Here is a 15913-nt window from a genome sequence, read left to right on the forward strand (position 1 = left end):
GCGCGTAAGTCGTATTTATAGCGCGTCATGGTAGTATCTTACGTAAAAATTACATATTGATAAAGTGAAGTCAATCTCGATGACACCAGAGACAGTGTTTTTATCCAAATCGATACAGACGTTATGAGATTATCGACCCTAGTACATTTATAATCCAAATGTACTAAGATAGATTATCATTATCACTAATAATTACAGATAAGTACTATGACCTGTAATGACAGCTTGTAATAGATAGAATTTTAGTTTTATACCATTAACCCGAAAAAAATTAGTCAATACTGTTATAGTTTTTATCCATGAAGCAGCTATGTTATGGTATGAAATAGCGCATATTTTAAATTCTTATGATTAGCACTCATGTCATCGACCGATAGCTTCGTCTGAGTCTATTGAACTACGTAGAGTAGATACCTATGTAGACGTTACGAAACTGGAAAGAAGCCAGACAAGACTCAATTATCCGTTTTATTTCTAGTGATGTTCAATTCAGAATTCCGTCTGACAATTTCTTTACATTACGAAATTACTTGTTAGACTTCAACAAAACCTGGCCTTAAAAATAACCAGCGAAATGATAAAGCTACTTACTACTCGAGCCAATATTGATCAAATTTTGCAGTGATAATTGAATGCCAGATCAAATTCTGTTGTTATTATTATGTATCAGCTACTATCAGGTTGCACGCACTTAGAAAATAAATAAAAGGTAGGTAACTGAATTTGAATTTTTATTGAACTTTACATTGTTAAATGCATAATACAATAACTTGAACTACATCCCTAAAGCTTACAATTTTAATTATTAACATCTAATAAAATTCACTTCTTGGCAGCGGACTTCTCTCGGGCCTTCTTGCCTTCCATCAGCTTAATTCTGTCCTCTTCAGACAAGTTGTTGTTAATTTTGGTAATTACTCCAGTGCCAAGGGTCAGGTCTCCCAAACGCAGTGTGAATCTCTGTCCAGTTTCACATACCATGGGTTTCAAGAGGCGCAGGCGCAATCTGAAATTATACACATAGGTAAGACTTGACCAGCTCATCGTAGTTTAATAAATTACGATTTATTTGCAGGTAACTACTTTTTATTTAACAAAGTTTATACATTTAATTGAATTAAAGAAATGATTTGCAAAATCAACTACTACAAAATAGAAACAAATCAATTAACTATTTCTTAAACAAAATACTTACGTAGCGTCTTCACCAGGCATCACCATCTCTTTGTCAGGAATTGTCACTTGTGTGGCGCAGTCCCAAGTCATAGAGAACATTTGTAATTGGATGAAAGATGTGAATGGTTTTTGGCGACCACCTTCTTCCTTGCTCAGAATGTATACAGCTGCTTCAACATTGTCGTGGGCTTTCACTGTACCAGGCTTAGCCATGACCATACCGCGGCGGATCTGCTCACGTTTGATGGAACGAACTAGAGCGCCAAGTTGATCTCCAGCCTGAGCCTCTTCAAGAGTCTTGTGGAACATCTCAACTCCTGTTACAGTGGTCTTCATTACTTTACCATGACCAACGATTTCGCACTCAGTACCCTTCTTGAGGACACCTGTAAAAATAATACATTTTGTTTAGATATAGGTTTTGTTTTTGCACATTGACAAATTATGTTTACAAACGGACACATAACTTGGCGCATCTCTAAAATGCGAGGCCTGGCCTCTTTACCCGCGCATTAGCTATGTTCGCCAAGTAAGTGTCAATAAGGACAGCACTTTGGTTATGTTAAGCGCGTCGATAATTTTGCTAATTTTCTTTTGTTGTTTTATTGCTTTAGGACATTAATGTCTGTCCCTAAGTGCCAAGTTAATGTGGTCAAGTAATACAGCTGAAGCATTTTATAACACTTTTAAGTCTTTAGAATCTATTAGGTATTATTAGAATTCTATAACTAAAATAGAAAACATAGATGTTTTCTTGAAAACCCACCTCTGTGTAGACGACCAGTCACGACTGTACCACGGCCAGGTATTGAGTGAACAGATTCTACAGGCATGAGGAATGGCTTGTCTAATTCACGGATAGGTGTGGGGATGAATGAATCAACTTCCTTTAACAGTTCAGTGATTGCTGCGGCACCGATTTCGGGACTTTTGCCTTCCAATGCACATAGAGCTGATCCTGTAAAGATAATAAAACAATAATAAAATTTAATTATACTATTTCACAGGTTTTCGAAATTTTAACAATTGTTTTTAAGCATAAATTGTTACGCCTTCAAAGGGCTGCAATAAACAGTATCCAAGTTACTAATACATACCCTTAACAACAGGAATTTTGTCACCATCATAACCCATCTCAGTCATGAGCTCTCTAATTTCCATTTCTACGAGCTCCACCATCTCCTGGTCAGCGGCGTCTACTTTGTTAATGAATACTACGACGTGTTGAATACCAATCTGTTTGGCAAGAATCAAGTGCTCCCTAGTTTGTGGCATCACACCGTCTGTGGCTGCCACTACTAAGATAGCACCGTCCATTTGAGCTGTGCCTGTGATCATGTTCTGTAAAAACAAATTTGTATGTAGTAAACACCTAAAGTTTATTCAACAATTATGTCATTTGCATGCACATGTAGTAAACAGGTGAGACTGAAAACTTAGTTTGTTCTATTTATGACTTGTATTGATCAAGACAACTGTGTGACTTCGAGAACAAGATTTGGTGGCTATGCTGGTTCTACAGGGCTTGTCACACAACCATACCATTGAATAAAAAGCTAAAATTACCTTAATGTAATCAGCGTGTCCAGGGCAGTCAGTGTGTCCATAATGCCTAGTCTCTGTCTGGTACTCAACATGAGCCACATTGATGGTAATTCCACGTGCTTTCTCTTCTGGTGCATTGTCAATGTCTGCATAACCTTTGCTTTGGGCTAAGTCGAGATCTGATAATACTGGAATTTGAAAAACATTATTTAAAATGAATATCTATATTTTCAGTTAAAAGAAATTTGATATTCAACTTAACAGTACTTGAATATATTGAATAAATTAGGTAAGAGAGCAGTTTGCACCACAACAGAGGAATGAGACAGAGTGTTGCAAGAGATTTTTTAAAGATTGCTTATAGTATGTTGCAACAGTACTGCAGTACACAGACTACTAATTTGCTATTATGACTGAGCAAAATAAATATAATCCAAGGTAATTTGGCACTGTGCAGCTGCCATTAATTGAATTAGCTGGGTCAGAAATGCAATGTTTAAAGAACATGATTGGAGTGCAACATTTTACTATTTGATGATTTTATTAAAATTGCAGAAAGATGTTGTACTGTGTCAAATAGCATTATTTTATTTAAAAATATAGAGATTACTTACCTTTTGTAATGGCAGCTGTGAGTGTAGTTTTGCCATGGTCAACATGGCCAATTGTACCAACATTGCAATGGGGTTTTGTTCGCTCAAACACTTGTTTCTCTGCATAGTTCCTCCTCAGTACAATGCTCAATGGTGTTAAGCCAGGTAAAGTGGTGCTTCTGATGTGTGAACAGTGGTTCTGTTTTAATAACAGCTTCACAGCTGAAAGAGTACCAAAATATTTTTTTCACCATGTATACCACATATAATCAATAACTTAACCTCAAAATATGATGTTCAAGAAAGTTCTGAGCAAAAATTTAATTTGAAGGGATAGATAACTAATAATATAACTATTTAATATCATGTGCAGCTATTACGACGTCTGCGGATAGCACCGCTAAAGCCTCATTGTGACCTGCTTTTACATAATCCTCTGATAACCGTATATAGTCAATTATTACGTACTACGAGTAAGTTAGCTTTAGAACATAATTTTATTTATTAAAGAAAACATTATTTATAATTTCAAAATGCAGTGCTTACTGTTTTCATTGTTTATATCAGTAAAAAAGTAATTTTTAAGATGTCTAGTGATCGTACCTGGGTTAACCAAACTTTTAGCAAATGATATGGTTGCCATTATGTACTGATTTCCACAGCAAATGCTGTAGGTATTGAATAATAAAATTACAATATTTCAAATAAGATTATGTTTTTCAATAAGAAAATTATTTCACAGGCACGCCGACTTTCCTCAATTTCATTGACGGCCAAGATCTGACTTTTTTTTCTTCTCCTAATTCTATTATCATTGATGTCATTGTCTATGATAGTTTAGAGATGTACTAAATGTGCCAAGTAAACCAAGAACTTCATTTCAGATGCCTAGCTTTAGTCGAATCACTGAAAGCGGAAGTAGTTAAGTACCTTTTTTTGACAGTTTCATTTCGCATTTGGTAATTGGCAGCATTGGATCTAAACGTCTTAAGTAATGCCGAGTGTACATAGGACATAATATAAGAGAGAAGGATCTGTATAATAATGTTCGCTCGTCAATAAGTTTTTGAATGACTATCTTTGAATAACTATTTTTGAAGTTGTTTTTTCAAAACAATACTTCTTATTTCCCTTTCCCAATCTTAACGAGTTAAACAAATGTTTTCACATTCATCATCACCTATTAAATTCAGAAGTCAGCTGCCGTGTCTTGCCATCGTTAATACGGCGATGTAGGTATATATTTTTACACACAGTTATTTGGGGAGTGCTTAATTTATCTAAGCGCAGTTGTGAACCCCTAATGTATTTAGGATTTTGAATAAAAAACATTCCACATTTTGTTGACAACTTACAGCTAGACGTGTATTTATTACGGAAATAAAATGAAACAGTTAACGTAAATATTGCTACTTCTAAAACTCAAAGTCATCGCTATTGGGGGTGTCGACCCTGACGCTGAGGTTTTCAGATTCTCGCTCAGGCAAATACGTTGTTGAAGTGTCTGAAAAATAAATATATACGCATACACAACTAAGTATGAAAAACATATTGGTTTATCTTTGCAAAATAAATATTATTATTATTACCATTGTCAATCACCGTAGTAGCCTCTGTACTTCCAACTTGGGCCAACATTGAATTAGAAGGCTTATCAGACACATCTTCCTTTGAATTATGAGTTTCTGAATTGTTTTGGATTGGTTCTTCATTAGTTGCTTTGGCACTATCAGTGCTCGCTAACATTCGCATTGTCGATGTGCGGCTATTTTCTTTCCTAGCTCGTTTAGGAGTCCCCAATATAATAACGTTGTTGTTTCTTGCCAAACTTTCAATGTCTGTCATTCTATCCTCTTCAGAATCAGAATTTTCAATTGGAAACTCAATATTGAATTTATTCTTGAATCGTCTTTGATATTTCTTTAGGTCATTTTTATTTATTTTCTTAGGGCTATTAATATTCCCCTTATGTCTACTAATAAAACTAAACTTATCTAAACGCTTTGCAAGCGTCATATTTTCAGCCTCATCCGCTTGGGACATGGCGGTCCTTAGGCGGGAATGAAACTTTTTATTTTTCGGTAGGTGTTTGAAGGTATTCTTGTTGACAGCGTAGGGTTTTAAATTTTCGGGTGCAATCCAGGCACGAGTAACTTCCATATTGTCAAAGAATACTACATTATAGTGGGTCTGAAAATAGGAGCAGAAGGAAACGTTAATATTATAATTTGGACTTCAACATAGCCTTATGGAATTAAAGATGAATAGATTAAATATTTACGGGTATATCAGAAAATCCATCGAGCCAGTAAAACTGCTCGGCATCGGGGCAGTCATCGACCATAGCGGGCCACCAGGGCCAGCCGGTGAGTCGTGCCCATACGAGAGACCCTGCAGTATACTCGCTATGAATTAAATCTTCCTCGTCATGCAAGCGAAGAGGAGCTTCCGGGACTGAGCAGTTTGAGAAATCTGGGTCTGGGGAAAATTGTTTTCATATTCATTATTGAGATACCATTTTTATTTAGCAGCATATAGCAAATTAAACTTTATAAAAAACCCAACTGCAAGTGTAAGTAAGTTAAGTATTTTAGTATGTCATTTGGGCTGACTGCAATACAAAGATCATAGAATTCATTGTTGATAAACGTATGCCAAGTTTTATACTCATACCTGAATTCATAGAACAATACCACTTCTTAGGCAGCTCATGTCTATCAATTACATTTGGCAGATAACGCCAGCGATCGCAGTCGTCACATTGGACCCAGAGACCAGCAGTGCGTCGCTTCTGAAGCCACAACAGTCTTTGACTGTGAGAGAGACTCGTAGCTGGCTGACTTAGCACATCCTTATATGAACTGAAGAATAGAAATCTATTTAACGTATGAGCCTATGAAAGCTGTGTAAGATCGTAAAAGTTATAGTTGGTATATGACTACGTTTTGCAAAAAGCTGTAGATATAAGTCTTAACAATGTTTATCTTCTAAAAAATTATAATTTTAAATAATGCTGAACCTAGTAAAATATGTAAACCATTATTATATCTGCGCTATGAGTCGATGTTTATATATTTTGCCTAGTTTTAGGCAAAGTACTATGTGAAAAAAGACTGTGCAAGCTATTTATTGTTTCCAATAGAATTTTTTCAATACCAACCTGTTAGTTTGCGAAGATGGTTTGTCTGTAAAATCCACATTTTTAGCAAAAGTTAGTTTTTTAGAAGTGTTTTGATCCGTGAAGGGAGGCATGTTGTTGAGCTGTAAAATTAAATATATCAATCGATGAAGGTATTTGTAAATCAAAATTACCTACTTGACTACCTGCAAGAGAGAGTAATTATTGTACTTAATGCAGTACCTAAATATTAAAATGTCTGATTGCCCATTTTCCATTCTACTGTTCCGATGAACAGAATCGGGATATCATTCAAATTTTACTTCACAAACACATCAATAATAATGAATAGACAACGATCAGTTTTGACAAACGTAATATTTATAATTTGTTATACATACCAGTGGCTGGTGAGCCCCTTCATCAGGTTCGTAAGCTTTTTCTTTTGGTAAATCAGCACTCTTCATATTTCTTGGTGATCAAATTTGTACCTGAAATCAAAATGTCCGGATTGTCGAAGAATAAATTGGATTTGGCGCCAAATTACTTCTATCGACTTTCTTCTGGTTTTTTTTTCATTGCCAGTTCCGGGTAGGAATTCTTGTTCAATTTTTAGATGAATTTATTTAAAATACTTTTTGCCTCCAGGTTATGTTAGTACAATTTTATCTTGAATAAATTCAACTTTAGTATTGTAAAATTATAAACATACCTAGTTAATTTTAAGAATTTTTTGTCGCTAAACAAATAATAAAAATATCATGGATTAGTATAGGTGTTCCAAAATTAGTAGAAAGTTGGAAAAGTTTTTGAACAAAAAGGTAGCCAAATAATTCTAATTATTGCATTTTTATAAAAATGTGTGATTCGAAAATAAAAACGCGGGTCATGTCAAATACTCTTTAAGCTTAAATCAAACGTTTGTCAATTTTTTAAAATTAAAAATACATTCCGTTTAATAATAAAAGTCACAAGTGCAAATTAGTTATACATTCATAATATTAGTGCCATACGATAATTTATTTAGCGGAAGTGCGCATCCGTATCGTCGGCTGGCTGCCGGTTCGTCGGTCGCCATATTTGTGGCGAGCTAGAAAGAAATTTGGTTCCTAAAGTTTTCGTCGTTATCGACGAAAGGGAGTAGTTTTACTCCCTTTTTTGTGTTCAACGTAACGTGTTTGTGTATTTACCGCTTGGTAAAGATTATTTGTATAGGAAGATATATTTTTCTTTATTTTGTATTATAAACATGGCTTTCTAAAATGTCGGCCTTGCACGTAATATCGTTATCTCCTCGCGGAGTCTCCCGCTCAGCTGTTTTTGTGGATGTTGGAGGAATCCAGAATGGACAAGAAATCTTTAAACCGATCTTCTCAGCCACAGTCGAGGGCATCAGCCATCGACTGTAAGAAAAATACTGGTGAGTTTATTTGAAAAGGTCATATCTCCAATCATACCTACACATTTTGTATTACGTACATCACAACCTGTCTTCTTAGGATCTAAGCTTTGTAGGCGTCTAATGACGCATGTTTACGTTTATATGATCACATGATTACATCAACCATAGAAAAAAAACAAAAACAACATTGCATAAATCGATGCTAGAATTCAGCGCCATCTCTGCTGTGGTTGGTTGCATTCTAATGAGTTTTGTTGTGATCTATGTACTTGTGTTATTGTTGTCTCGGAATTTGCGGTTTATTTGTTAGTTTATGTTCTTTCTATAATTTTTGCGTCATACTTTTCTAGAATTGACCCATAAGCCTTGGCCCCGAAACAATAAGAAACGTGAAGGACCTGGTAGTGCTCCCAAAAATGAACCTTACCGCAAGAATGGGCCACCGCAAAGAGGCAGAGGACAGGTTGACAAGAGACCACGCGCTCGTGGTCCCTCCGGTTTCCCTGTGGGTGGAACGCCGAACCCCAGGTAATACAAAATAATTTATACTAGCTGAATGTTATAGCTTTACCGCAGAATTAGTGTTTTATCTGTAGTATTAAGAACTAAAGGCACATTGTCTTACAGTATGTAACTCATTAAGTATAATGTTTACACAAGTGTAAATCTTATTTTGTTTTAACATAACTTCTTAACTGCTGATCAATTTTTCCTCAGTTATAACTTGAAAATAATCTAAAACAATAATAGTAATATTTACAAACTATTGTGAAGATGAAGGTTTATTTTCATTATAGGGGTACTTAGTTTTTTTTAGTTTTATTCTTGGCTATCAGCCCAATGTTTTCTGTATTAATACAAAGTTAGTTTAACCTAGATTTCTCAAAGAATCGATTAAATTACAGGATAGAAGATGACGAAGAGCCAGAAATTGGCTCAGTGTTTGTGCCCGGAAGTAAGAAGCAAAACTTGAATCATTTGCTGAACTTTATGTATCCCACTCGTGGGGTGCCAGAGCGCAGGGGTCCACAGCAGTTACGACGCAATGTGCAGCAGCACCGGGCGCCGTATCGTCATGAGCATGATCTCTATCTGAGGGCTTAGTAAGTGAACTTGCAGATAACTAATGTCCTACTTGTACAGAGATTCAGTTTACTGACTTACAATGTGCTCATGACTTCAAATCATTTGAGTAAGTTGTTTACTTGATAGTGATTACTTTTGAGCATGTTTTTGTAATATAAAACATGTAAATATTAGCTTGTTCTAATAAAATATGGCAGGATTCTCCTATGCTCAGGTTTTTATAATATAATTGATTACATAATACTCACAAAACTATGAAAAATTACTTATTGTGCAATAATGTGCCGTCTTATTATAGGTCTTATCAAGAATGACCTTGAACTTGTGCAAAATTGTAACAACACTATTTTTCTTTTAGTTGCCAGTTTGTGGTGAAGGAAGATGGAGATTATAAAGCAAATTTGCTGGATCCAGATGTGCCCATTAAGTGGGAGCAAATAGAAGAAATAGTAAGTACTTTTGGCATTGTGACTTGCATTTTTGAAAACCGATAACTGAAGTAATAACAATGATTCATATAAAGGTAATTAATTTAAATAAATTATCACAAGTATGACTTAGCAGTAACTAAATAATTATAAGTGTAAACTTTACACTTATAATTATTTAGTTACTGCTAAGTATCTATGTATATACTTTATACACTGTAAAGTATATACATAGATAAGTACAAAGAAGAAAGCTTATGATATTTTGGTATTTGTGTAGGTGGTCAGAGGCACGGGTCGTTCAGAATGTCCAATATGCCTGGGTACTCCGGCGGCGGGTCGCGTGGGACTTTGCGGCCACGTGTACTGCTGGGCTTGCGTGCTTCACTATGCTGCGACCCACGAGAAGCAGCCGCCGCCCTGCCCTGTGTGTACTACACCTCTCCATGTCAAGGATATGAAACCTACTAGGATTGTGCAGTGGGGATCACCTGCTGAAGAGGTAATCGAAATTAATATAATTACGTGGTTCTCCTTACTTAGGTAATTTCTGTTACAGTTTCTGTATTTATTATGTGAACTGAAATTATAAATTGTTAATATTCCTTAGGTCACAATGCGCCTTGTACGTCGTCTACGAGGTTCTACTACGGTAGAGGTCGCGCCACCTCGTGGGCAATTGACAGACGAAGCTAATCCCATCTTGCCCCTGGAAAACATCAATAATGCGCCCTATTGTAAGCTGTTCTCTGCTAACAAGCAACAGGTAAATAATTGTTGTCTATTTCTTATATACAAAACAAAACAATAAATCACTTTATACTGACTAATTAATGAATCTTTGCAGGTTCATGAGATCATATACAGGGAAAGGGATGAGATTGAGAAACAGATATTAGCTGAGATTGACACATCAGAAGTCATTTACCTGGAACAGGCATTGGAAATGCTGAAACAGAAGGAAGAGAATATTGATATTAAGTTTGACGAACCAAAGGTTGTTGAGGAAGAAGCTGATGAAGTTCCTACAGTTTATGAGAAACAGGAGATAAATCAGAACAAACTGGACTGGTTTGATGTAAATGAGGAAGGAGCAGCTTGTGTTGAAGTTGTTCAAAACCAAATGGAGGAACTAGATCTTGGTGCTGAAATCGCAGTTGATTCCAATTTGAACCCTGAAGCACCCGCATTTGAATTAGAGGAAAATCAACCAGAAGAATTTCCTCTGACTGAAAGCCCTCCACCAGAACAACTTGTAAACAATGCTATCACTGACATCGACAAACTTAATCAAACCAAATACTTTTACTTCTACCAAGGTATAGAATTGTTATTTTGTGTGGTTATGATCTATGGTTGATCAGTCGAACTAAATTTGATTTACTCATTATTGTTGCAGCTGACGATGGCCAGCAAATTTTCTTGAATAGTTTGAACGTGCGTATTCTGAACGCATCTTGGGGAGCTCTCGCAGCCGCTCCACAAGTTATACGTGGTCGCGTGTTACATCGTGAAACATTTTCACTTAATGAACAGGTAACATATAAATTCAATGACATCATACTGGATAGTATTTAATTTCTGTGGCTTTTTGATATTTATTGTTTATTTATGTTTATTTAGACCAGGAAGCACATGCCATGTACTGCGCACTTACCACTTTATTGCGCGTACGATATCGTCGAGTTGGAACTACTACCTCCTTTTGTCACTGATTCAGCATTGAAGAATTTCACAGGTAATTATTTGAATTGACTATGAATATGCTTGGGTGTTCTGTGTTCGGAAGTGATATGTTAACTTGGAAGTATCAAGGTCATTTATATACTTATTTCATTTTCAGAGGAGCTGGACCGCCGCGCTAGGATTCGGGCACGCCATGAACGCGATGAAAGACGACGTGAACGCGCTTACCGTCGTGCAATGGAGGGTCCACCTAAACCGGATTTTGCTTCAGAAGTATTATTTCCACCTGCTCCGCCATCTTACTCCAGCCCACCTTTGGAACCCGGCCCATTGTCTACATTTGATCTGTCCAGTCCGTCCACGAGCGTAGGCTCGCCACCTTCTGGACCGTCGTTTGCAAAGGTAATTAAACTATAAATCAGTAGCGCTACCATGAGTTGGTAACTATAGTCTCCCGGAGACACTGTAGTTCTCGTAAAACTCGAACAGCGCCTCTAGCGGATAGTTAAGGTACCAAAATTGCTACCATGGGTCGCCATATTTAATAACGTGTAGTTAAATTAAACAACAGTGAATGTAGATTGGCTTTGTCGTTCATTCTTTCCCTATTTGAGCCCACTGTTGTAGTTGCGTTCTCATGTTAACTACTCTAGTTTTTAACTACGCCAACTCATGGTAGGGCTACTGAATGCATATTACGATAACCAACTTTTTTAGTACTCCTTTTGACTTTGTTTTCCTATAATCTAAAACTATTTTATATTTTTTGTAGATGGCAAGCACCAGTGGTACATGGCGTGTACGTAACAAGATAGCTGAACCACCTCCACCACCGCCTGGTGACGATGAGGTGGCGGCGCCGCGCGCTCTCGTACTCAGCGACGCTATAGAAGCCGCTCTTCACGCAGCTTCGTCACCCTCTGGCAAGAAAAGCAAGAAATCTAAACAAAAGGTTTTGTTTACCACTGGAATGCAACGCGCCGCTTAACTTGCAATGTGATTGTTTTGTTTAAATATAATTTTGTTACTGACTTTATACTTAGTTGAATGATAATGTAAAAGAAATATGTATACTTTTATTTTATTTCTTTAAATTTGTGTTTGTATGGGTCTACTGGGTTACATTGTGAGCAAAATTGACATAGTATCTGTATCTGCATTCATTTAATTAGTAAAAATAGGTTCCTTTAAGAACAATTTTCATAGTATCTGTAAAACATAGTGAGAAATATTAATTATAGATTATTGTAATAATTATGCAATGTTATACTTAACAAAAATAGTAGCTTTGTTCTCCATGTAATGGCATATAAAGCTTTGCCCGTCATTGTAAGACAAGATTTTTGGTGAAATAAAATTGATCTTAAAAATTAGGGTTTTAATTTTTCCAAAACATGCAAATTCTTAACAAGGGGCGAGACAATTAACTAAACCATTGAAAAGTTATGCAACGACCCCGAGGGTGAGGGCTATCTTCCGATATGGCGGCATTTGAGATGAGTAATTGGTAATAGTCTCTACGTTAAAAAAACTTAAAATTTTATTAAATCTACATGTTTGTTTCGGGTTTTTAGGTGAAGAATGTCAGAAATTTAAGATAACAAATTTTACTTACATTCAATAGGGCTCGCATGCTGGATATTGGATTTGTGTAAGCATTTTGTTTTGTTGCTAAACGAAAGTGTGTACGTACCTGTAGAATAAAATATTTTATCGCGCCTAACATCATTCGTAGATCTCGCACGAAGGGATAGAATAGGATATTTGATTGGATGGTGACTCGACTTGGTGGTAATATATTTTATTTATAAAATTTTAAAATTATAGTTACCATAATAATATATTTTATTATGGCGTACAAAATATAGTAAACAATATCGATAGCAATAAGTACAGCAGTATTCGTACACTGTCATTGTATGTCAGTTCTCTCACAGTCCATCCAACTGTCAAACCAGCTGACACTTATTCTGTTTCACACAGGCGCACGTTGGTGAAATTATTGTGTTGTGAAGAATACGATCTAAATAGTTTCAATGGGATCGATTTAATTATCTAAAGCTACTTTTCTCTCCATTATAGATTACTTAAATAAGAGTTATGACTTCCCGTAAAAAAGAGTACATTTTTGAGCCGTTTAAGGTTACTGAAGTTAAATGTCGGGGTTTTGAAAGTCCTAGACCCCGAAGCGGGCACAGGATAGCTTGTGATGACGCAAATATATATTGTTTTGGCGGCTACAATCCTTCTCTACCCTTGACGAATATTCGGAGGGATAATCCTACTTGGACACCGGCGCGGCCGTTGTTTAAAGAATTGTGGAGTTTTTCAATAGCTAGTCGAAAATGGAAACAGCACAGGGTTATCGAAAACATGCCGGAAGAATTAGCGTCAAACGCTATGTGCATGAACGGCCGCTATTTAATGGTTTGTATTTGAATATGGTCATCGTAACTAAGACAATGTCAAACATATGTTACAATCGTAGTTTATTTCAGATATTCGGAGGCACAGGTGCGCCGTTTGGTAATAGATGTAGTAATGATGTGATCGTATGGCGTACCTGTAATGACGATGCCAGACTGCAAATTCTGGAAGTGTCTGGTATTAAACCACCTGGACAGTATGGTCAGGCCATACTGTGTCATGATGGATGTTTTTATACAGTTGGGGGAACTAATGGATTTGCTTATAACTGTGATATTTTTAGGTATGTGTTGTTGGTGTATATTGTGGTATCTATATAGTTGTATTAAAAAAAGCATTTGAACATGTGTTTACATTACAGATTAGATCTACGAACACTAGAATGGGATCCAGTGTTTGTGGGTACGGGACAAGAAGGTGAACCATATGGTAGATACAGACATGAAGTAGCAAGAGTTGGCAGCAAACTATACATAATTGGAGGAGGAACAGGGGAGTGGGCATTTGAACTTATGGAAATTCCAATGTTTGACTTGGAAACTAAAACTTGGAGTTTGTTAGTGCCTAAAGCAGATGACAGTGCTAAGGATACTATCTCTCCATTACCAAGGAAGTGTCACAGTGCTGTCCAGATTGAGTCACCAGAGGGAGCTCAAGTGTTTGTGGCGGGTGGCTCAGATGGGCAAGCAGTGTTTGATGACATCTGGAGGCTAAATGTCTCCGATCTACAATGGACTTTGATGCAAAAGACAGTATTACCACATCCTTTATATTTCCATTCATCTACAGTTACTTCTTACGGATGTATGTATGTGTTTGGTGGTATTGAGCCGAAAGATGATGCAACTAGTAGGAATAATATATTGTACAAAGTGTGGCTATGTATACCAAAGTTGAGTGAGATATGCTGGGAAGCCTTGCTGAATTCACATCCCAATTTGGATCAAGTGGACAGTAAATCACTCTTAAATATTGGAATTCCAATACATCTTGTGAAAAGGTTGCATACATAATAAGGATATTACATTTAGTTTATTGCTGGTTGCAATGTGTTCTATTTATGTAATGGTTTATTTAATTATTTTGGTAAAGACTTGATGATCTATAAACATTTTGTTGATAAATATTACTGAGACATTTGTATTATATTGTAAATATTTATTTCACTTTCTTGTGTTCTTGTCATTTCACATGCATATGCAGCATTTATCTTTGTTTGATAAGGTTCTTACAGGATATTAATGAAAGCAAGTTGACTGTATAATAAGTAATATGGCATTTTTGCCTGAAAAATAATAAAATCTTTATGAGTTATTAAGTTTTTTTATTTTCTGTGAACATTCTTGTGTGCTGTCTGCCTGTCTATACTGCACTCCACAGCATTCTACTAGTTTTAGACTCAGACATTTACTTGTTCCACCAGGTTTAATTGCCCTGTAAAATAATACCCACTTGTCTTATGAAGGAAGTTAATTAAGGAATGTGTAGTTGCATATTAGTTATCAGTTACCTGAAAGCCCATGACATAATATTAGTGACATCATCTATATATGTAGGTAGGTACAAATTATTTATACTAAAGTATTTAATGTAATCGCCGTGAATACATATTGCCCCTTTACACAGTGAGCAGTAAGTATTTAAATTCATCAGTGGTTATTTTTTTAATAGTTTAAAGGTTTATTCATTATAAGCATAGGTACCTACCTAATTACCTATTTTGTTCCTGCGTTCTATGTAGGTATAATAAAAACACTATTAATAACTACGCATTTCAACCTATAGGCAGACCTGTGTGACTTTACATGCTGTATATTTGTTACGTATGCAATTTAGGTAGGTACCTATACTTTTTACTATGCGTCAATGTTGATATTTAACTGGTAAGGGTTTTAATATTTAATAGGTAAGATTTCATATTAATCTAAAAGAGCATTGTCAAGGAGCTCATTTAATGAAATTGGCAAGGCCCGGCGAGCGCAGTTCTATAATGTTCTTTCGTCGCATCGTCAACCTGATGCCCCCTTTGCACACTCGTCAAAAGACCACTCACGATCGATCAAAACATCGCAAGCAAACTTATAACCCAACGTGCTCTAATTACCTCTCCACACGTGGAAGTTAGAACAACATCTTGGACTATTGGACAGATGAGTAGAGGGAGCATAACACCGCAAAGGTAGTCAGTGGCAAAATGTTAGGTGCCAGGTGCATTTCGCAAAAGCTTAAGTCACCAAGGGACTCTAGATTTGCTGGAGCAGTGGACGTCAATTCTTGAATGAAATTCAAAATTCTGGGTCAAGTGCTATGCTGGATAAGTGGGTTAAAATTTGCTATTTAGGGCCCAAGCCACCTTACGTCGGTAACGAAACGAACCTAGGGTTTTAACTAATCGTTAAAAGTTAAAACCCTAGGTTCGTTTCGTTCTCTCGAGTTTACGGTTAGTTCCCAT

At 36.2% G+C, this 15913-nt stretch overlaps 4 protein-coding genes across 5 annotated transcripts; 2 read left to right on the forward strand and 2 right to left on the reverse strand.

The window, feature by feature from the left end:
* Positions 1-718: 718 nt before the first annotated feature.
* Positions 719-4108, reverse strand: mEFTu1 (mitochondrial translation elongation factor Tu 1). The gene is made up of 7 exons (XM_076113694.1): positions 3918-4108; positions 3336-3536; positions 2743-2909; positions 2274-2517; positions 1943-2134; positions 1196-1562; positions 719-1006 (listed from the first exon to the last, which is right to left on the reverse strand). Exons 1-7 carry the CDS (start codon positions 3955-3957, stop codon positions 823-825), a joined length of 1395 nt encoding a protein of 464 aa, XP_075969809.1. The 5' UTR covers positions 3958-4108; the 3' UTR covers positions 719-822.
* Positions 4109-4667: 559 nt separating this feature from the next.
* On the reverse strand, positions 4668-7466 carry LOC142972498 (uncharacterized). 2 transcript variants are annotated; one of them, XM_076113698.1, is made up of 7 exons: positions 7145-7466; positions 6834-6923; positions 6475-6575; positions 5988-6175; positions 5596-5792; positions 4904-5504; positions 4668-4818 (listed from the first exon to the last, which is right to left on the reverse strand). In XM_076113698.1, exons 2-7 carry the CDS (start codon positions 6897-6899, stop codon positions 4730-4732), a joined length of 1242 nt encoding a protein of 413 aa, XP_075969813.1. In that variant the 5' UTR covers positions 6900-6923; positions 7145-7466; the 3' UTR covers positions 4668-4729. The 2 variants fall into 2 exon arrangements, with proteins under 2 accessions (XP_075969813.1, XP_075969811.1); XM_076113696.1 differs by lacking the exon at positions 7145-7466 and having other exon boundaries at positions 6834-6969.
* Positions 7467-7475: 9 nt separating this feature from the next.
* On the forward strand, positions 7476-12404 carry LOC142972497 (E3 ubiquitin-protein ligase RNF10). Its single transcript, XM_076113695.1, has 11 exons — positions 7476-7852; positions 8185-8362; positions 8740-8937; positions 9279-9369; positions 9629-9850; positions 9959-10114; positions 10196-10667; positions 10748-10884; positions 10972-11086; positions 11192-11436; positions 11807-12404. The coding sequence occupies exons 1-11, from the start codon at positions 7759-7761 to the stop codon at positions 12020-12022; spliced, it is 2124 nt and encodes a 707-aa protein (XP_075969810.1). The 5' UTR covers positions 7476-7758; the 3' UTR covers positions 12023-12404.
* A 578-nt stretch (positions 12405-12982) lies between these two features.
* slim (scruin like at the midline) lies at positions 12983-14783 on the forward strand. Its single transcript, XM_076113699.1, has 3 exons — positions 12983-13461; positions 13533-13744; positions 13823-14783. The coding sequence occupies exons 1-3, from the start codon at positions 13135-13137 to the stop codon at positions 14472-14474; spliced, it is 1191 nt and encodes a 396-aa protein (XP_075969814.1). The 5' UTR covers positions 12983-13134; the 3' UTR covers positions 14475-14783.
* The last annotated feature ends 1130 nt before the right edge of the window (positions 14784-15913 follow it).

The sequence above is a fragment of the Anticarsia gemmatalis genome, chromosome 4 (genome assembly GCF_050436995.1).
Source record: "Anticarsia gemmatalis isolate Benzon Research Colony breed Stoneville strain chromosome 4, ilAntGemm2 primary, whole genome shotgun sequence".
NCBI lineage: Eukaryota > Metazoa > Arthropoda > Insecta > Lepidoptera > Erebidae > Anticarsia > Anticarsia gemmatalis.